Genomic DNA, 20535 nt, shown 5'->3' on the forward strand with positions numbered 1-20535 from the left:
GGAAAGAATGGGGGTAGCTCCTCACAAGTACAGTACATTCTGTTAGGAGACCTAATGCAACGTGGCACCGGTCTGGCCCCTGGGTATCCGCCCACGCGCCTTCCTTTGTGGCTTAGCTGTTGCTGGCCCGACGGAGGGTGGGGCGGTGCAGCACGTGAGACACAGGGAAGTGTAGCGCCCAGCCGTGTGGTATTCTCCAGAAACTTCGTTCCACTTGGCTAGACCTCGTCTGGTCCCCAAATGTCCTGTTTCTGCACTATTACGGGTCAGGGCCACGTAACAGAACACCATGCCAGGCTCCGCCCCCCGTGACCGGCTCTCATCATCTCATCCCACCAAACACGTCCTTAATGTGAGCTGAGGCGTAAGGTTAGACACGAGCACACACGCCGGCAGGATGGCTCTGGGGCTGGAACGCGGACCACGTGGCCAGGCGTCGTGCGCACGTCCCCAGGCAGCTTGTGGGCTCCCGGCCTGTGTGCGTCAGTGTCTCTAGGGAGCTCCCCACCCCGACATCCTGGGGTTAGCCACTGTCTGGGGCGGCTCTGCCTTTCGGTTGGTGGGAGTTAGGCGTGCCCCACTGCTCGAGGCCGGCGGGAGGCTGAGAGGCACAGAAACCCAGTAGACCACACGTGTCCCAGGCCCCGTGCACAGTCCGATCTCTGCTGAGATCCCCGACTCGCTATCTCACAGAGGGGACCGAAGCCCAGCAAGGTCACATGACCTGCTCAGAGCCACACGGCCCCGAGCTGGCTCCCGTGGCCTGTCTTCTCCCACTCAGCTCCGGGGCCGCGTGCATTTATTCTCCAAGATGCCTTGGGAGAGAAGTCAGGGGAGAGCTCATCGAGGGGTCCAGGTGACTTCACGGTGCCCTAGAGGACAGGCAAGACCTGCACAGGCAGGCAGAGGGAAAGGGAGCCCAAGCAGGGAGAAAAGTAGGCTGCAAAGCAGGAGTTAGTGCCGAATCTGGGAGGGCCCTGAGCGCGGGCTTCAGGTGTGAGCTTACCCGACAGGTAAGCCATGAGGCGCCAGCAGGGGCTCTGACCGAGGATGACAGAAGGGAGCGGCATTTCAGGAGGCTAAGGTCTGGGGTGGATGGGAGCCAGCCGGGGCTGGAGGCCAGGGCAGTGCCACCACTCGCACGTGCCCACGCTGCCTCTGGGCCCCTCTGGGGGGCCGAACGCAGAGACTGGAGACAGGGGCCCTCAGGCAGTGGCCCGGTCTGGAGGGGCCGGTCCCAGCACCGCTTCTGAACCCGGGTGCGGATGGGCGCCTGCTGGGGCGACCGGAAAGAAACCAGAGCTCGGCAGCGAGCACGCCTGCTGTACAGGGCACGGGCATCAGGAAGCAGGTGAGGGTGCAGGGCAGGTCAGGACAAAGAGGCATGGCCACCGGGCCCTAGGACTCGCTCTTTATCACAGGGGTCCAGAAAGCTCTAGAACTCCCCACGAATGCAAGCCACCGTGTGGTTTCTCCCAGGGAGACCTGTACCGTGAACCCTGACTGTGGCAGCACGGGCTCCCCGTAGAGCAGGCGGGAAGCTGTCGCCGGCGCCTCAACACTGGCAGATCACAGGACGGGCTACGGGAGGCGCACGACCACGCCGGCCCGGAACAGCAACGTTCCACCGGGAGCCTCAGCTTCCGTAAGGGCTCCCGGGTCTCCGAGCACGAGACCTGCTCAGCGGCCGTCCTCTCTCCTCTCAGATCCGGACGCGTCAGGCAGCACGCTTACCCCGCCGACCAAGACCTTACCTGTGCCTGCCTTTCCTGCTCGGCGCACGGATGCGGTAACAGATGACCTGTCAACCGAGCGAGGCCACCTTTGACCAGCTCCGATGGGAACGTGTCATAAACGGTGAGTCCTGCCATCTCGATTTCCTTTACAAAACCAAAGTTCACACCATTGTTCTTCAGCAACAGAAGTATCAGTGACAGGCGTTTGATAAATAGTCCGAGGTGACAAGGTCTCCCGGCCACGTGGTGGGGACTTCGGAGTCCAGTCAACCAGCTTCCTGTGGCCTGTCTTCACACTGGGGGGGGGGGGGGGGTGTTCCTGACCAGCAGTCACCTCCCCAGCCCTGAGAACGGGAGGACACCAAGAGCTTTCCCTGCACCGCTCACCACCTCCCCTGGTGACGCTGGACCCGCTCGGAGCCGGGCCGGAAACGTCTACAGGGCAGTCTCGCCAAGTCCCCGCGGCTTCGGTACTATCCGTTCCGAGATCCGGGCCTCAGTCCTGTCACTCCCGTGACTCCCACAGGAGGATGTGCTTTCGTATCTCAGGATTCGTAAATGGATGTCAGGCGTGGAGTCCTCAGATTACGTAAATTATGACTCAGAAATGAAGACTGTCCTGAGTGGTGAGGAATTAGAGCAGACGCAGGATATTTCATTTCGATGATCAGCGTGATCCCAGGCACAGCACTGTATTCTTTTTTTCTTGTTGTTTTTAAAGGTTTTATTTTTTTAGGGTAATCTTTACACCCGGCGCGGGGCTCAAACTCACACGCGTGATTGAGAGTCACGCGCTCTAGTGGCTGAGCCGGCCGGGCACCCCCACGGCACCGCGTTCTTACACGGACGGTCCTGCTTTGTCTGCTCAGTGACCCCAAAGGACGCTAACGAGCATCCACGGCGCACAGAGACAATGCGGCTCAGTTCGGCGGCTCGCCCGGGCTCACCTGCTAGCTAAGCACCAAGACAGACAGAAAGCTGGGTCCTCCAGCCTCTACGGTGTGCGTTCCTCAGCACCCGGTTTAGTGAGGGTCGCCCTTAACGGCCCCACAACAGAGGCCCCTGAGTGCCCTGGGAAGGACTCCGAGACCACAGCTGGCCTTCACTGTCAGGCTGTCCCTGCAACCCGTCTGTGCTCCCCAGGAGCAGTATGCCTTGTGGGAGGGGGAGAGAGGTGCGCATGTGTGCGTGGAGTGAGGACGGGGGTGGACAGGACCCACCTTCGGTGAAAACCACCTGAGCTCTGGGCTCACAGAGGCTCTGTTTGCCGGATCTCTGGGACCTCGGGCGGGCGACTCAACCACAGGGAAGCTTCAGTTTGCTAATCTGTAAAGTGGCCGGCAGTACCCTCGGCAGGGCTGGCTGGGCGTGGCGCCTGCTCAGGGCCAGTGGTGCTCGACGTACTTCTGACCCTTCTCCGACTTTGCTCCCGGGTGTTATGGCAGAAAGCCCTACGCCCCGAGGGTGGGAGGGGGGCAGAGGCCGCCTGGGCTCAGCCCGCAAGGGTGGGATTGCCGTCCTGGGAGAGACAGGAGTGAGGAGGGCACTCATCACTCCGTCGCCAAGGGGTCCAGGAAAGCTCATCCCGGATCAGCGATGCTCTTGGCGAGAGGTGTCGTCCCTCCCCTCGTGCGCTGCTGGACCGCTGCTTCCAGATGTGCGTCCTTTGTGCCTCCGCACACATTCAGGTGCCCTTTCCAGCAAGATATCAGCAAGTTACGCTAGTATCGGCCAAGCGGAAAGAACGTTCTTGATGGTTTTATCAACCCTTTTCCTACTGCCACAGGACGATTTCTAAAATAATCTGTTTCAGTGCCTTGCCCATGAAAACCTGTAAATTCACATTTAGCAATGTGCGTCCTAATCACGTCAAAGCCAACGGGGACTTAATACCATCAAAACGGAGCTACTGTAAAAAACTAAACCTTTTAACAGACACCTGACACAAAACGTTTTCTGTTTCCTAAACACGGAATTACCACTGAGTCCCAGGCCACCCCTGCGGGGCCCACCCCCTGTAGCTCAGGTGCCCGGCAGGGGGTGGGGAGGGGGGAGCCCGTACCTGTAGGAAGATCCGGCCGATACCACTCAGTAGCTGGGGCTCCTGCTCGGGGTAATACTGGATGACTGAGTGATAGGCGTCCACAGCCAGCACGTAATCCTACGGGGACAGAACCCGAAAGAGGATTTTGGGTTAGGAAGGTCACTGCTGTACAAAATCAGAAGCTCAAGTGCCTGCAGACTCACACGTGAAGATAGGGCACGTCGACACACGAGCCGGGAGGATGCGGAAAACCCAGTGCTGGGCCTGGGAGGTGAGCGCAAGCCTGCCTGACCACGTGGCAAATAGGACCCTGAGTTTTGTTCGTAACCAGACTCGGGAAATGCCTTCCTCTCCCTCAGGAGCTGAGGTCCATCCTGCTTCCACTTTCTAAATAGCAATTAGGAATTCACCTGGACTCTCGCTTTCTTTCTTGACAAAATTAAGTGAGTTGGTGAATTTCACCTTGTCATCACTGCCAATGACATAAACCAAATTTATTTATTTTTCATTCAATTTTTTAAATGTTTGTTTTTGAAACAGAGAGGGAGATAGAGTGTGAGTGAGGGAGGAGCAGAGAGAGAGGAAGACACAGAATCCAAAACAGGCTCCAGGCTCCGAGCTGTCAGCACAGAGCCCGACGCGGGGCTCGAACCCATGAACTGTGAGACTGTGACCTGAGCCGAAGTTGGACACTTAACTGACTTAGCCGCCCATGTGCCCCTAAACCAAATTTATTAATAGCATCTCTTAAACGTTTTCTAGGCTAAAAGTTGAGGAAAAGTTCTTATGTTTAAACAGAAACCCCCACCAAACAACTTAGCTGAGAGCGAGCACGAGACCCAGGGCAGGCTCGCTGGGGAGAGCGCTGGAATGTGGTGCGGGGGCTCTCTGAGCGCACCAGGCAGGTGTACGTGGGACACTCAGCAGGCTCCGCTGGCCACGGTGCTTGGCCGTGCACCCCAGCAGCTGCCCTCTCTCACTGCGTCGGGAGCACCCTTCACGCTGCCCTGGGGGTCCGGGTAGGACCTGACCATCTCTGCACCCCCTGCTGCGCTCCCAACGCCGGCCCGCCGGGACACTAACGGAACCCCTGTCGGTCCGTAAGAGGCGGGACCGGTCCCCCAGGACACAGCCCTTGGCCCCTCTCGGGTCCCCCAACAAAGCCAGGCTCTCCAGAACAGCCGTGATCGCTGTGACGTCTGCGGAGCAGGCTCCGTGCCGGGCGCTGTGCTGTTCCTGAGTCCCAGCACACGGCCGGCAGGAAATGTTGGCTGCAGGCACTTTTCTCCTGGCTTGTTCTTCGTTCCTCCACATTCGCAGTTACTAGCTTGCTAACTGGAATGGTGATAGAGAGACAGGTGACAAGTAAAATTTCAGTTTAGCAGGAAAAGAGTAAAAACCTTTCCAGTCGGGCCCTTTCAAGGAAAACCCACGAAGACAAATTTTACTGAAGGTGTGGTGCTCACAAGGAGCCTCACAGCACCTGCCATCCTTTCCTGGGGCCCCTGCTGCCCACAGCAGGGCTGTGCTGTTTCCAGTGCTGTGTGTGCACACGTATATAAGCAGGCACAAGTGTGTCAGTGCACTCACAAGTGAGTGCACGTAAGCGCACGAGTGTACATGCAAGCACGAGTGTGAGAAACCAAGCCGTGCACGAATGTGTGCCCAAGTGTGAGCACAAGCATGAGCAAGTGCGTGCAAGCATGAGTGTGAGAAACCACGGAGGTGCGTAAGTGCACAAGTGTGAGCACAAGCATGAGAGCAGGTGTGGGCACGGGGGGTGCACGAGCATCAGCAAGTATGTGCATGCAAGTGTGAACATGTGAACGTGCACTACCGTGTATGCATCAGCGTGTGAGCAAGTGGGTGTGTAAAAGCATGAGTGTGAAAACATCTGTGTACACGTGTGCATGCTAGCGTAAACGTGTAGGTGTGCGTTCGCAAGCATGAGCAAGTGTGTGCGTGCTAGTGCGAACGTGGAAGTGTGCGTGTGATCAGGTGTGTGCATGAGGGGTGTGTGTGTGTGTGTGTGTGCGCGTGCGCGCTCAGAGGCCCCTCCCCTGGGGGGGCTGAGGCCCCAGCAGAGGGTGCCCGGGTGCCCCCACAAGCACGAGGCCTACCCAGACGCCTGCTGGTGGGGAAGTCGCCTGCTGTGATTTAACACCCAGCCCTCGCTGTTGGTTTCCAGTCAACAGAAGACCCTTCTGTCGTTGGTGTTGGCGCCCGAGTGTCACTGATCCGGGCCAGTCCACGTGCCGCAGGTCTTGGCTCGTGCGTCACTCACTCTACCGAGCGCCCAGCCGAGCCGGAGCCAGGACGTGCGGGGCGGTACCTGCCCACTTCCGGCTGGCAAGACAACCGTGTTTCGGTGCTTGAGGCCAGGAGTCCGTGTTTCCGAAGATAACGTGACGTGGAAAGAACTAAGCAAGGACCCCTGACGGAGTAACGGCCGCGTGGATCTGTGAAAACACCACCTCCTGGGAGAACCCTCCAGGGCGGATCCGCAGGCGTGGGGGGCGCGCGGGAAGGCTGGCTTCCCCGCGAGATCACGGCGGTCCCGGTGCCGCTCTGGACGCCCAGGGGCGGCCGCAGCCTCAGGGGCGGCCTCTGCGATGCTTCCAGGGGCCCTGGGCTCAGATAACGCGGGCGTGGGTTGCAGAGCTTCCTAAGCGGACGATCACTGCCGGAAATGGCTTACTTCCTGCAAGCGGAGGAAATGCGGCCCCTCGAAAGGCAAACGCTCAAGGTGGCCCCACTCCGCCCCGCTGCAGACCACACGACCGGCTCTGAGGAAGGCCGCGAGGGACCTGCTCAGGGGGACGGGCCTGGGTCAGCTCGGGGCGCACCCGTCGCCCTTCTGCAGCTCCGCCGGCTTGGGGGCCGTGGAGCAGGGCTCACGTCCGTCTGCAGCCAGAAAGGGTTTGTGCGGGGAGACTGAGGCGGGAAGAAGCTGGTCTACGCGCCTGCACGGTCCCTCCGTGACCTGAGGCGCCCCGACGGGCGGCCCAGGAGGGGGGGGGGGGGGACGTGGGACCCTCAGGGGCGCACCTGAGGGCGCAGGCACATCACCCGCAGGGCCGACCCGCACGGGCGCCCCGCCCTCCGCGAGTCTGGGGACGAGAGCTGCATTTGCGACACCACAGCGATGCACACGTCCCGGGCCACGCAACGGCGCCCGACGTCGTGCGGACACGTCCCGCGCCACGTCACACACGTAACCACTCCCGACGTTGTTGTGCGGACACGTCCCCGGCCGCGTCACACACGTAACCGCCCCGACAGTACGTCATATGGACACGTCGCCGGCCACGTGACACAAGTAACCGCGCCCCACGGTACGCTTTGCGGGTACTTGGGGCTGAAACGTCCGCTTCTCATCAGAAGGAAGTTAGTATTTATTTCCCCGTAACACAGCCGGCCCTCAGAGCGAGGAAACGGCCGAGTAGAGGGGCCACCGGCGGCCGTGCACGAACCCCGAGGACAGGACCCCGCAGTGCCGCGCGCGCTCACCATGGCAACAGGGCACAAACACGCGGAGACCTTTGCCAAACGTGCACTTGAACTCAAGGAAACGAAGACTCGTCTAAAGTCTCAAATTGCATTCATCAGAAAGCATTTTTGCAGCAATAATATGTTCGGTATGGAGTCCCAGCGAAGTCGGTAGAAAAGTTACATTTGGTGCTTAAGGGCATTGTTACCACCACAGCGCAACAAAGAAATCCTCCCATAATGTGCTATTAACGTCTTAACAATGCAAATAAAAGTCGGCAGGGGGACAGGTAGCGTCCCTCCTGGGGAGTTTTGGCCCCGAGACTGAAGAAAAGTCAGCCCTGTGAATTTACAGTTTGCTCTCTCCGCATCAGCAGCTGGCTTTCTGGTGCGGGGGACGGGGTTCCAGGAGCTGGCGACCGTCCTCAGCAGGCTGGGGAGAACGGCCTGCTTGGAGGGCATCCGCCCACGCACATGCCGGGGGTGGCCTGCCCTGGGGTGCAGTCGAGGGACACGGGCACCGCAGGGCCGGCCAAGCCACCCTGTCAGAAACGCCAGGTGTGCGGACTGAAGGGAGACCTGAGCTCCTTGGCCGTGTGTGCCTGGGGGGTGGGGGGGCTGCGTGAATGTCACAGCTGCGGGTTTCAGAGATACCAGCTCTGTGCCCCGTTTTAGAGAAGGCGCCTGGGGCTCCGGGACGTGCAGGGTGCTGCGAGGTCACTGTGCCCTGGTGTCACGCCTTTACAGGGGCCACCGGGATGGGAGCCGTGCAGGCTGCCCTACGGCGGGTTCAGGCCACACGTCCTCCTGACGGGCACGGGGCGGGGCTGTGCATTTATGCCCGCGGCCAAGCCCTCTGCACTGTGCCCAGGACGGGACCCGCTCCCGGGGCTGCGCGCCAGGGCCAGCCACGGAGCTCTGCCACCCTATCAACCGCCTGCTCTGCTTTGCTAAAGATTAAGCTCAGGAATGACCTTGGGCTGACCTGTGGGGGACTCAGAGACTTGCTCTCATAAGAGCCCAGGTGTTCGCGCCTGGGTGTCCGAGGCTAACGGATTCTTGCAGCGGCAGCTGCGGCAGGGCTTCTAGGGGGTGTGGGTCCCTGACCTGCCCGCCCGGGGAGCCGGGGGGGGGGGACGGGGGGCGCGGTCAGGCTCCCGCCAAAGCGAGGAGCCAGACCCTGCTGTTTGGCTGGCGAGGGCCTGCTGGGAAAAGATGAGAGAACAAAGGACCCAGGCGTCCATTCATCCTCTCCGATCTGCGAGCTGCCTCCACGGGGGCCGAAGGCTCTGGGTGGCGTCCCTGAGACACAGGTCTTCTGGGGAAACCTGTCTCCCGATACCACAAGCATCAGTCAGCAAGTCCTGCCAGGACCAGGGGAAACCCTTCCTCTAACACGGGGAGAACAAGGGCTCCCTTTCTGGGATGGAATCCAGAGGAAAATAGGAGAAATGGGGGTGGGGAGGGGGAAAGGGTGGGGGGGGGAAGGGAGAGGGAACGAGAAGGAGGGGGAACGAATGATGGTTTTAGTTAGATCGTCTAGACGCAGGTTTCAACACTTCAACGTGGCAGTGTAAACTCTACGCTGTGCTGAAATTTCCTTCCATACACGTTAAACGGGTCCAGGGCGAGTCCGGGAACCCGCGGCTGCCCGTGGACGTCTCCTCACCACGGACGCCCTCTTCTGTACCCACGTACCTTCATCAGGAGCAGGCAGTTTGCCATGGAGCACATCACCCGGCCCAGGCGCGACCGCCACAGCCGAACGGAGGCTGCAAGAGAGGGGCAGTGGTGAGCGTGTGCCAGCTGGAGGCGAGCCCTGGCTGTCAGCGACGGTCCTGTGACTTCTGGCCTAGAAGGTCCCCTGTCACCAGGCTGCCGAGCACAGGGCATCAGGCCGGTGCTCTTGGCCCTGGGAGGAGAACGGACGCAGAAGTGACACAGCCATGAGAACAGGAAGGTGGCCGGTCAGCTTCAGGGCGGACAGGAGACCACATGGCCCAGTCACGGCCACCTGCCTGGGGGGCACAGGGCACGGGGCTGCAGGGTGCCCGCACGCTGGGCTCCACTTACTGAGGTCGCCTTCTCAAGGTCTCCATTTCAGAGCCTTTTATTTAAAAAAAAAAAAAAATTTTTTTTTAACCTTTATTTATTTTTGAGACAGAGAGAGACAGAGCATGAATGGGGGAGGGTCAGGTCAGAGAGAGAGAGGGAGACACAGAATCCGAAACAGGCTCCAGGCTCTGAACTGTCAGCACACAGCCCGACGCGGGGCTTGAACTCACAGACTGCGAGATCACGACCTGAGCCGAAGTTGAACGCCTAACCGACTGAGCCACCCAGGCGCCCCTTCAGAGCCTTTTAAACAGAAGCGGCAACCGCTGTCCTATCTGTGTTGCAGACCCTGTGGGCACCATCGTGGTGGCAGCGAGCACCCTCACGTGTGACGGCAGGGCGGCGATGACGCAGAAGCAGAGCTGGCTCCCCAGCGGGTGTCTGCCCGGTGGCAGCTGCAGCGGCCGACAGGCCCGGAGGACGGCGGTGCCCGAAGGACTGTCATTCCGTGAGCCGGCCTACCCTGCTCTGCCCACATGCTGCCCTTCCCATGTGCCAGGACCAACGGGCGGGTAGGATAACACCTGCCCAGAAAGTATGCTTATTTTCGGACCTGCTTAAGAACACAATAGACTTAATTGCTAGAATTAGGAACTTAACTCCCTGCGCCTTTAAGCAATTAAAAATATATTAGGTGCTTACAACATCATTTTTGTGAAAAGAAGAGTTCTCAACACTATCTTTTGTTGATGAACACAACATGTGGTCTCACCGAACTGCAGTTTATCTCCACGGACTTGTTTCTTTTTTTTCTTTTTTTTTTTTGCGGGGAGAGAGCAAGAGAGAATCCCAAGCAGGCTCCCTGCTGAGCACGGAGCTCAATCCCACAACCCTACGCTCGTGACCTGGGCAGAAATCAAGAGTCTGATGCTTAACCGACTGCGCCACCCAGGCTCACCCACGGCCCTCTTTCGTGTGCTAATTCCAGCTCTGGGAGGAAGCCCCCGTTCACCTTCAAACTGTTTATCTATTATGACCCTTAGGTACCCAGGAAGTGCTTTCTGAGATCTAGTGTTTATCTGCGAATTCCCAAACTGGCACCCAGTACGAGAGGATGGGACATCTGAGGGTGAGTGACGCCTCCTTGCTAACTCAGCCGCAGTTACATGACTCGGAAGTGCATGTGTGCGCGCGTGCACACATACACACACACACACACACACACACACACACACACACACCCCTACAAACCTGGCTGTCCTTTGGGATTTCTCACACAAAGGACACTGTATTTAAAGCATAAATGCAGCCCAGTGCTGCTGGCCCCAAAGGCAAACTTCTCCTGCCCCTCCTACTCCCCTCTTCTCTCAGGGTCACCACTGTCCCCTTCTGTCAGGGTCACCATGCCCTTGGGGGCATCAGTGCAGCTCCCTGCCTCTGGCAGCTGCAGAGGAAGCACCGCTCGCCAGGATAACCCACGCTGGCCGGTGGTCACAAGAGCTCGCTCCGTGTGGGGCACACAGGGGCAAACGGCGGAGCCCCCGGAGGTGCCACAGGCAGGTGTTGTGTGGAAAGGAGAGGGGCGGCCCTGAGGAGTCAGCGGTGGGTGAGGGGCCTCTCGGGGGCACCGATCGAGTTGGATTTTGTTTTTTTTTTTTTTTTTTTTTTTAATTTATTTTTGGGACAGAGAGAGACAGAGCATGAACGGGGGAGGGGCAGAGAGAGAGGGAGACACAGAATCAGAAACAGGCTCCAAGCTCCGAGCCATCAGCCCAGAGCCTGACGCGGGGCTCGAACTCACGGATGGCGAGATCGTGACCTGGCTGAAGTCGGACGCTTAACCGACTGCGCCACCCAGGCGCCCCTCGAGTTGGATTTTGAAGTGTAATTAGCAGTTCATCCCGAATGTTCTCAAGAAGTTACAGACGGGATGACCTTCTCCTCACTGGTTCCCAGCAGCCTGGGGCTCAGGGTCATCCTGGCCTCCTAGGCGGCGCGCAGGGCCCCCCTTCCTCTCCTCTCCAGCACTTTGGGGCCTCTGGGTGCCCCTCTCTGCCAAGGCTGTGGCTCTGGAGGGCAGTCCCCACCCCAGGGACGCCCCTCCCCCAGGAAGGCCCAGCTCCTCTCCCCCAGCACCTGCCTGCCGCAGGAGCTGCGCTGGCTTCCGGGACCTCTGGGTGCAGTGGGGCTCCTGCACCCGATGGGGCTCCCTGCGGGCAGGCCTCATGCCTGGGCTTGCCCTTCCTGTACCAAGAGCTCCAGGCCTGGCGCCTGGCTTCCCAAACAAGGGCGAGCCAACAGATGCACGCGAGGACGGAGGCCTTACTAAGAGAGAAGGCGGGGCGGGGGGGGGGCATGAAGAAAACCGCTGGGGCTGGCAGTCGCTTAACGAGCAGTCTGCGCACTGACCTCGTCTGTTCTCCGGTGCGATGCTGTTCACGCTTCCGTCCTCAGCCAAGCCCTGCTCCAGATTTGTCAGGATCTACGGCAATTCCAAAGGAGAACAACAAAATCGTGAAAAACGAATTTGCTTCCAGACTTCGTCGTAACAGATTCTAGGAGACGCAGACTTCTCTGTATGAAAAAAAATTTGTCAAGGAATGTCCCACACAGACACCTTTTACACGTCAGCACTCAGGACACGGAGGGGACGCGGAGAGGGGACGCGGAGAGGGGGCCACGGAGAGGGGGCCGCTCTCCAGCCGGTGGTGGCGTCTGGGTCTAGGACGCTCGGAAGGCACTCGAGAGACCTCAGACACAGAGGAGACGTCCTCTCTTTTCAAGAAAGGCGGCCAGTGTGTTACACACGAGGATGACTGTTAACTTCAAAAACGCCAGTCTTGCCCCTCCGCTCGCCCCCCCTCAGCCGTGGGCTGTGCGGCCTTTTGAAATGTATCAACTATATTCTGAGCACCTGTTCCCTTACATCGTTTGTACTGTTTGGTTAATGACTTCGGGTTGCTTTGCGTGCTTTGGCTTTTCCTGAAAAGAAAACACGACGGCTATCACTGTAATGTGAGGAGGGGACGTGAGCGGCAGGAGAGAAAGGCGTGGAGAGGAAAGGCTGTGCGTCGGGAGACCCAGCATTAACCGACGAAGCTGTGTCCCAGTTGTGTCATCACTGACCTCAGGGGCAGGTGGTTTGGGAAAAAAACCCTTCTGTTTACGGGTCACCTTGCCAATTAACATGTCCCCAAATGACCCACCCCAAGAGGGGACGCTTGCAACCCGATGAAGAACCTGCTTTGGGCTTTCGTGTGTGGGGTCCCCGGGGGCAGAGCAGAGGGCGAGCGGGGCCTCTGCGCACCTGCGAGGGTCCCTGCCTGACGCCAGCTGGAGCACAGCCTCTGTGAACAGCCCGTGCCACCTCGCTGGGTCCAGACACTGGGTTCGGAACCGGAGCCGCGAAGGTTCTCGACTGGGTCCAAACCAGGTCACATGACATTTTTGGCTAATCTGTCTTCTGATGAAGAATCATAAAAACAGAAACAGACTAGGAAAGGAAGTCTTGAGGGCGCTTAACCTCCGGCGAGAATAGAAGGCGGACAGGAAGGGAGAAGGGCAAGAATTACTGAAGGGGAAAAGGTGGCCCAGCACCCTCCTGGTCCCCAGGCCCACCCCCAGGGCCACTGGATGGGACACAGGGGAAGGGGCGGGTGTCCACGCACAAAACCAACCACGACAACTGAGCTGGAGAGAAGGAGCCTCGCGGAGGGGGACCGCACACCTCGTGAGGACAAAGTCACCGACTGGTCGCGTGCCTCACCGCGCGTCTTCTGTGCCGAGGACCCGCCTCTCGGGCCACCTTATCTGTGGCCTGGGCTGAACCACGAGGATGGTGCCAGTAGTCCAGAGGCCGGAGCCGTGACTGCGGGGGCAGGTGGGAGGGGGGTGGGCTACTCTGGGCGCCAACAGGAGAGGACACGTGTCCCAGAGAGAAAAGCAGGAGTCCCCGCCCCTCTGGCACCAATACGACTTTATGCGGTCCGAGCGCACTCACCTCCAAAAGCTTAGTTCTATGAAGGAAAGTGACAAACACCGCCACCCAAAGCCCGAAGTGTTTAGTCCGCAACCGTGGTGAGGTGTCCCTTCCCTCCCCCATCCCTCTGTCCCTGACAGAATGACGGAGGCCCAAGTCCAGGTAAGACACTGTCAAGCATCCTGGTCTGCTCCCCAGAATGAGCAAGGGGGACTGCACCAGCCTGGCCCACAGGAACACCACATTTACACCTGCCCGCAGGTTTGGGCACAGTGGTCACACGCATGACCCTGGAATCTGGTACCGTAAACCTCAGGTTCTGGTTTGTATGCCTGCGGTGTGGCACCAGACCCTGCGCTTCTGATGGGCTTTGGGTGATGCTCTGGGGACGATGGTCTGGGGACCACACTTTGTAGGAAAGCTCCGGGGAAGGAGTCTCGCAGCTCTTCCTTTGCTGGGCTGCTGCGGGCTGCAGGTGGGGTAGTTTTGGGGAATGGGTTTTGTACACGGAGCATCCAGGGTACAGACCACTGGGGGCGGGCCCTAACCCAAGGGCCCGAGTTCTCACTAGTAACCTACTGGAGACCAGACTCAAGGGAGAGCAGGTCTGCCCTAGTGGGGCTCAGATTTCTCTAGAAAGTCCTGTGACCTACCTGTCCCACCATAGTCTCCTAGGGGAACTTCTGGGAAGAGGCTTTGCAAAGCAAAAAGAGGCTTCTTGGAGCTGTTTCAAGCCACTCAAGGGGGACTAAACACTCCCACAGACCAGGCTCTGTGCTCAGTCACTTGTCTGCATCCGGATCTAACTCGCACGCAGCCCCGAGGCAGCGGGTGACGCCCCTCATCTACGGCTGAGGGCCTCAAGGCTCACGCGGGCCGGTCACTCTGCCGGGAAAAGACAGGTGCACCTGGAAAGCTTCCCCATCTGCCTGACTCCAGAGCCCTCCCAACCCCTGCCTGTGGACACAGTGTCCCTTCAGGGCTTCACACTTTGAAACAATGCTCTCTTCTCTGCATGCGGATCACAGAAGGACAGAACACACAACATCAAGATTTACAAGTGAGGAATACAGAACTCCAGACCTCCTCATTCCGCTGACGCCCACTCTTTGCTGGGCTCTCATGCACGAGTCAGGACTAGATTGTTTGATAACTTCTGCGGCCTGTGGTTCACTTTTGGTGCATCAGATTTTATTTTTAACGTTTATTTTTGAGAGAGAGAGAGCGTGAGCAGGAGAGGGGCAGAGAGAGAGGGAGATACAGAATCCGAAGCAGGCTCCAGGCTCCGAGCTGTCAGCACAGAGCCTGACGTGGGGCTCGAACCCATGAACCCTGAGATCATGACCTGACACTTAACTGACTGAGCCGCCCAGGCGCCCAGGGGCATCGGATTTTATACTAGGTTGCTGAGGGGTACAGTTCACATTCCCAAGTCGACATCCTGAGATTTGCAACGATGCAACCTGGAGTCTCTAAAGGTGTGAACTGCTACCCTGAGAAGAGTCAAGACACAAACCTTGTAAAACCCCAATGACAAGGACACTCTTGAGCTCCTCTGAGGGCCAGGAGGGTGAGCGTCTCCCACCCTGATCCCCAGCAACGGGGACCCTGCTGTCATCTCCTGCTTGTGCACTCTGACACACAAGGCCAGGAGCGTGAGTCTCTCCCAGCTGATCCCCGGCGACGGGGACGCTCCTGTCACCTGCTTGTGTACTCCACGCATGTACGGGCCCAGGAGCATGAGCATCGGTGGCAAAGGGCGGAGAGGCCGCCTCCAGCCTTTCAGTGATCTCTCTCTACTTGCCAATCACTCCCATCTTATCTGATGAAGCCACAATCAATTTGCTCTCTGCTGCAGCGGCAGGAAAGCGGGCAACGGCACCATCCGGGTCAGGTGAGGCCTGGCAGGGCAGACGTTGTCGGCATGCCGATGGCCAGCCTCCTGGGGCGTTTCCCTGAGGAGCTGGCCAGCGAGGGCCAGCTGAAAGACATTAAGGCTTCCTAGAGACAAAGCTGTCACCTCTGCCTTATTAGCAGTCAGCAGCAGAGAACCATTCCTATCAACACTCCGGAGTATGTTTCTTTTGCACAAAAACATGCCTGACCCTCCGGCTTCTTCAGCTGTGGGGGCCTCTAAAGTAGCACTTCTTTTACGAGGTTCCTTCCGCCAGGCTAACTTGGGACGGGTGGAGGCTGCTGGGTTGTGGGAGGGACGGAGGTGAGCTCAAGACCACGCGGGGCACGTCCGTATCGGCAACGACCCACACCCCAATTTACTTTGGCATCGTTCTTTACGGACCGTGTCTACTTCTGCAAGTGGTGTTAGAACTCTGTTCCCGTGGCTCTCTCCCAACTGGTCTGTAAAGGTCTCTCAGGACTAGCAGCAGAGACAGGCTGCAGAGAAGCCAGAGAAGGAGGGACCGCGGGACAGAGGCACCTGCTGTCCTGATGTGATGGTCTCTAGCTTGCCCGAGGCCCGGGAGCACAGCAAATTTGTTTGAAATCAAGGAGCATTTCACCTTCACAGATACAATTACACCATCCAAACATCTACTAGTCTACCACATTCTTCTGCATCAAAGACAGCAGGGAAAATGGGTGCCCTGGGCCACCTGGTAAAGGTCACAAGTGACGTCCTGCTCAAACTGGGCCCCCTGTTAAAATTCGGGACCACGGTCTAATCTCAGGCTCCCTGGCTGACTACAGAGAGTCTGTAACCACTGTCTGGGGAAGCTTCCACATTAGGGAAAGCCTGTCCTCTTCTGAGCAAACGACTGCTTTCTAGACGCCGAGAACTGTGTCCTGACGCCATTTCCCTCCTGGCTCTGGTGACCAGGAGACAGACCTGCTTTTTGGCTCCTTTCCTGTTACCGCCATCTTAACTTCACCTTCTCTGTCCTGCGGTCTCGTTTAACTTTTTTTCAACAGAAAAATGCCTGATTATAAAGCTAAAGTACGCTGACATAACTACGGCTGAGAAAATAAAAAAGAATAGAACGGCCTCTGTTCCTGTTACCCACATAGCTAACACAATGCTGTTCTCCCTTCAGCGGATGTTGTTTACAGGAGACCGTACTGCAATAATAAATCTGTGGGCTGGCTTTGAAAATGAGCATCGTGTGTGAACATTTCCCACGTCAGGGCTGTGGAGTTAGATGACTGTTTGGAAACCACGTCATGCCTTGACACCCCAGGTCCGGGTCTGTTCCGGGACACCCCAGGTCCGGGCCTGCTCCGGAGCCCTTGTGTGCGGCTGCCATCTAAGGCTGTTCCTTCTCACTTTGGCAATCCATGCTGGGATCAAAACTGTGAAGAGCTAGCTGACTGTTGCTGGAGAGACAGCTGTCAGATGGCAAAGCTCACAGCGTATTATCTGCACACACAGTCACAGCATATGGTCACAGTGTGTTATCTGCGCACACACGGTCACAGGGTATTATCTGCGCACGGTCACAGTGTACTGTCCACACACACGGTAACGGCGTATTATCTACACACACAGTCACAGTATATTATCTGTGCACACAGTGTATTATCTACGCACACGGTCACAGCGTATTATCTGCACACACAGTCACAGCATATTATCTGCACACGGTCACAGGGTATTATCTATGCACACGGTCACGGCGTACTATCTGCACACGGTCACAGTGTATCATCTACGCACACAGTCACAGTATATTATCTGTGCACACAGTGTATTATCTGCACACACGGTCACAGTGTATTATCTGCACACATGGTTACAGCGTATTATCTGCACACACGGTCACAGTATATTATCTGTGCACACAGTGTATTATCTACGCACACGGTCACAGCGTATTATCTATACACACGGTCACAGTGTATTATGTGCACACGGTCACAGCGTATTATCTGCACACACGGTCACAGCGTATTATCTGCACGCATGGTCACAGTGTATTATCTGCACACGGTCAAGGGTATTATCTACACACACGGTCACAGCGTATCATCCACCCACATAGTCACAGCATATTATCCACACACACGGTCAGCGTGTTATCTGTGCACACAGTCACAGCGTATTATCTGCACCCGTGGCAGGGCTCTCATGTTCTCAGCAGCCTGAAGCCCTCAGTCCCTTCCCAAGAGACAGCAACCTTCCACCGTCCTGGCCTGGCTTCCTGCTCCACGTTGACCCTGTGTGAGCATTTGATTCTACAACCACTGCTGACCTCTGGCCCGGAAAAACGACCTGGAGGACCAACAACAGACGCCATAGGAGCAGTGAGAGCACAGGGGACAGACAGCCCTAAGGGGAATGGGAACGTAGTAACTGCTTTCTTCCCAGAAACGACAACTCTGGTTGCGTAGACTGTCCTTGAGTTGAGCCTCTCAGACCGCCGTCAGGGCTCCTGGCCAGTCTGAGGCCACCACACGCAGCCCCGGCCCGACTTCCCGTCCTGGAGCCTCGAGGGGGTGGCCCGGTTCTCCACCCACCACCGGACACCGGCTGGCCGAGCCTCATCTGGGAGGGAGTCACCGAGTCCGTGCCCCAGGGCTCAATACCAGCGCCCGGGTCGGGCAGGAGGAGGGGCCAGGCGTGCAGGCTGAGGAAGGAAGGCTGGGGGAGGGGATGGGTGGAGGACGTCACCCGAGGAGATGTGACTCCATGTCCTGACCCCTCAGCAGTGAAGAGCCCCACCCCCTGGTCCTGTGAGCCCAGCCGCTGGGGCCACGGTCCCCGTCAAGGCGACACTCAAGTGTGCTGCCTGGGCCACGTTCCCAGGGTGGCGGGGAGACTGCTGCACTCGGGGGAGCACGGGAGACCGCAGCGTGACCCCACGGGGAGAGTCAGGACCAGGTTTCCGGGGCCGGGCGACCTGTTCTAACGTAGGCTCCCCCACCCCCACCCGCCGTCAGACCCTGGTGACTCTTCCACGTCTGTAAAACGGGGACGCTATCACTTCAGACGGCTGTCGTGTTAACGGAGGGTGTAAAACACAGAGCACGGCACGTTATGGTGCGGGCACCGCTCACATGGTCAACGGTGACCCCACGGCCACTGTGGGCGCTCGACCTGGCATACCCTGGGGGCCGCGCTCAAGGACACAGGAGAGAGCACAGGGATGTGGGGAGGGTCCTGGTCAAGAGCCTCAGGTTTACAGCTCTCCTGGGGTTTCCCGTTGGCTGTGACCGACTCAAAACACCAGCCTGCTGGTGTCGGACGGAGCCTCGGAAACCTGTGGTCCAACCCCTGACCCCTGACCTCTGACCTCTGGTTTATAGGTGGAGAGCAGAGCGGATCAGTGGCCGTGCAAAGAACAGACCTGTATGCAGGTAATGCATCCGTGCCCCTAACTTTACCCCGCCAGATCAGGCTGCCACAAGAGTGGTGTGCGGGCCTTTAGTATTTTTAGCTTTTGCACTTTTTTTTTTAAGTTTATTTTGAGACAGTGCGAGTGGGGGAGGGGCAGAGAGAGAGGGAGACAGAGAATCCCAAGCAGGCTCCACACCGTCAGCACAGAGCCTGACGCGGGGCTTGAACTCACAAGCCGTGAGATCGTGACCTGAGCCGAAACCAAGAGTCAGATGCTTAACCGACCGAGCCACCCAGGCGCCCCTGGATTTTGTACTTGAGTAAATAAGTCCCCGCACGAACACTGCCTTCCTGCCACCTCACCCTGCGTGTCCACGGTATACTGGGGAATGGCTCACGGATCACGGGGCGGGGGAAGCGGAGCCCTGGAAACCGCGCTCACAGAGGGCAGGGCGGGGGGTGGCGGGTGTCGTGCTCAGCCCTGAACTGTCGCGGGCTATGCACACAGGTGCTCATACACATCTGCCCGCTGACCTGACAGCAGGTCAAAGACAGACCACTCCCGCTTCAAAGCCCCCGGGGGCCTCTCCGGCTGAAACCACCCTCAATTATGCACGGGACGAGCTTGCAGGTAACACTCGCCTCTGGGGGGCAGGGGGGCAGGGGAGCAGGGGGGCAGCGCGCAGGAGGAGGAGAGCGGAAGCTCAGGGGCTGGGCTTCTTATCTGCCGGGTGGTGGCCGAGGAGCCGTGGGGGGCCTGCGGGCACCACCTTGCTCTGTGTCCCCCACCCCCTTCTCTTTACCACCACCAGTCCTGTCACGTGGGGCTGCCTCTGTCTTGGGAGGCGGGGCCAGGTTTTAAGTTGGAACACAAGGCAAGTACATGTTGAGATTAGCCATGGAAATCCTTTTGGCCAGAGGCCAACACCGTTCCTTCCAGGACGGGCTGCCTGTGTTGCTTCCGGAATTAGAACCACCCGCCCTTCTCTCAGTTCAGCAGCACGTGACGGATGGGCTTACATCTGGGTCGTGCCGTCAGAAGGACACCCACTGGCGCACGGTGCGGCCCCGTGACCTGGGCTGGGATGTCCACACCCAGGTGGCACCCGAGAGACCAGTCACGCTCAGGCCCCGGCAGCGGGTCCCTACACCGCAGGCCGCGCCGGGCCAGGGGCTCCCGTGGTGTGACCGCACTGGGCCTGCTCACCTCTCTGCCCTCATGAGCCATCGGCTGTCACCGCCTGGCCACCCGGGGATGAAACCACCTGAGTGAGGACGGACCCCATCTCTGGGGGCCGGCCTGTGGGACCGGGGATTTCACACACTGGTCCCGGGGCTCTTATTCGTTGGTTCAATCTACCACCAAACGCAGTAAGACGTGTTCGTACTGGATGGAGCAGAGAATCTGGCACAGGCAGGACCGCTGTCGGTCTTTCTCCTTTCGGCTGGGACGTGTCACAATGAGGGATCGAATCACAGGATCACAGGCAAGTTAGCTGGCCTCTCTGTGCCCCAGTTTACTTAGCTGTAAACGTGGGTAATGGAATCCCTACTTCACTGGGTTTGCATAAGGATTAAATGAGCTGTTATTACAAAAATGCTGAGGAACAGAGACCAGTCCCTGACGAAGACGCTGTATTTCAGGGGAATGGGTACAACAGTCTAGAGCAGCCGTGGCGGCAAGACCTGCCCTTGTCTCTCCCTACCCTGCAGCACATGAGATACCTTAGGACCAGGAAAACGGACTCCTAAAACGTCTTCTTTTCTCCCCTCGAGTCACTGGAACACTTGGAATTTTCTCTCAAGTACATAAAAATTCCCCCGATGCGATATGGAGGTAAATGAAAAACGTAATTAACAAAATCATCTGTGTACAGTTTAGAAAATCATTGATTTTGCGTTTCTCGGCAACAAGTTATACGCTTATGTCTGAAAATAGCTG

The 20535-nt window shown here is 58.2% G+C and overlaps 1 protein-coding gene and 1 long non-coding RNA gene across 4 annotated transcripts in view; both read right to left on the minus strand.

The window, feature by feature from the left end:
- The window catches only part of TRAPPC12 (trafficking protein particle complex subunit 12), an 85997-nt gene that overhangs the window by 14510 nt on the left and 50952 nt on the right, over nucleotides 1–20535 (minus strand). For 2 of the 3 annotated variants that reach the window (XR_007462486.1, XM_049652610.1), the window contains exons 7-9: nucleotides 11734–11806; nucleotides 8968–9041; nucleotides 3799–3897 (exon numbers count right to left, since the gene is read on the minus strand). Coding sequence is in view for 1 of the 3 variants with exons in the window: in XM_049652610.1 (XP_049508567.1) it covers nucleotides 3799–3897; nucleotides 8968–9041; nucleotides 11734–11806 (246 nt within the window). In the remaining 2 variants the exon portion in view is untranslated. Of the gene's footprint in view, nucleotides 1–2956; nucleotides 3430–3798; nucleotides 3898–8967; nucleotides 9042–11733; nucleotides 11807–20535 lie in introns of all 3 variants that reach the window. The other variant, XR_007462487.1, reaches the window with a different exon arrangement.
- On the minus strand, nucleotides 4491–6130 carry LOC125937727 (uncharacterized). The gene is made up of 2 exons (XR_007462490.1): nucleotides 5901–6130; nucleotides 4491–5115 (listed from the first exon to the last, which is right to left on the minus strand). It is a non-coding gene; the product is annotated as an uncharacterized LOC125937727 (long non-coding RNA).

Source organism: Panthera uncia, assembly GCF_023721935.1.
Source record: "Panthera uncia isolate 11264 chromosome A3 unlocalized genomic scaffold, Puncia_PCG_1.0 HiC_scaffold_12, whole genome shotgun sequence".
Lineage (NCBI taxonomy): Eukaryota > Metazoa > Chordata > Mammalia > Carnivora > Felidae > Panthera > Panthera uncia.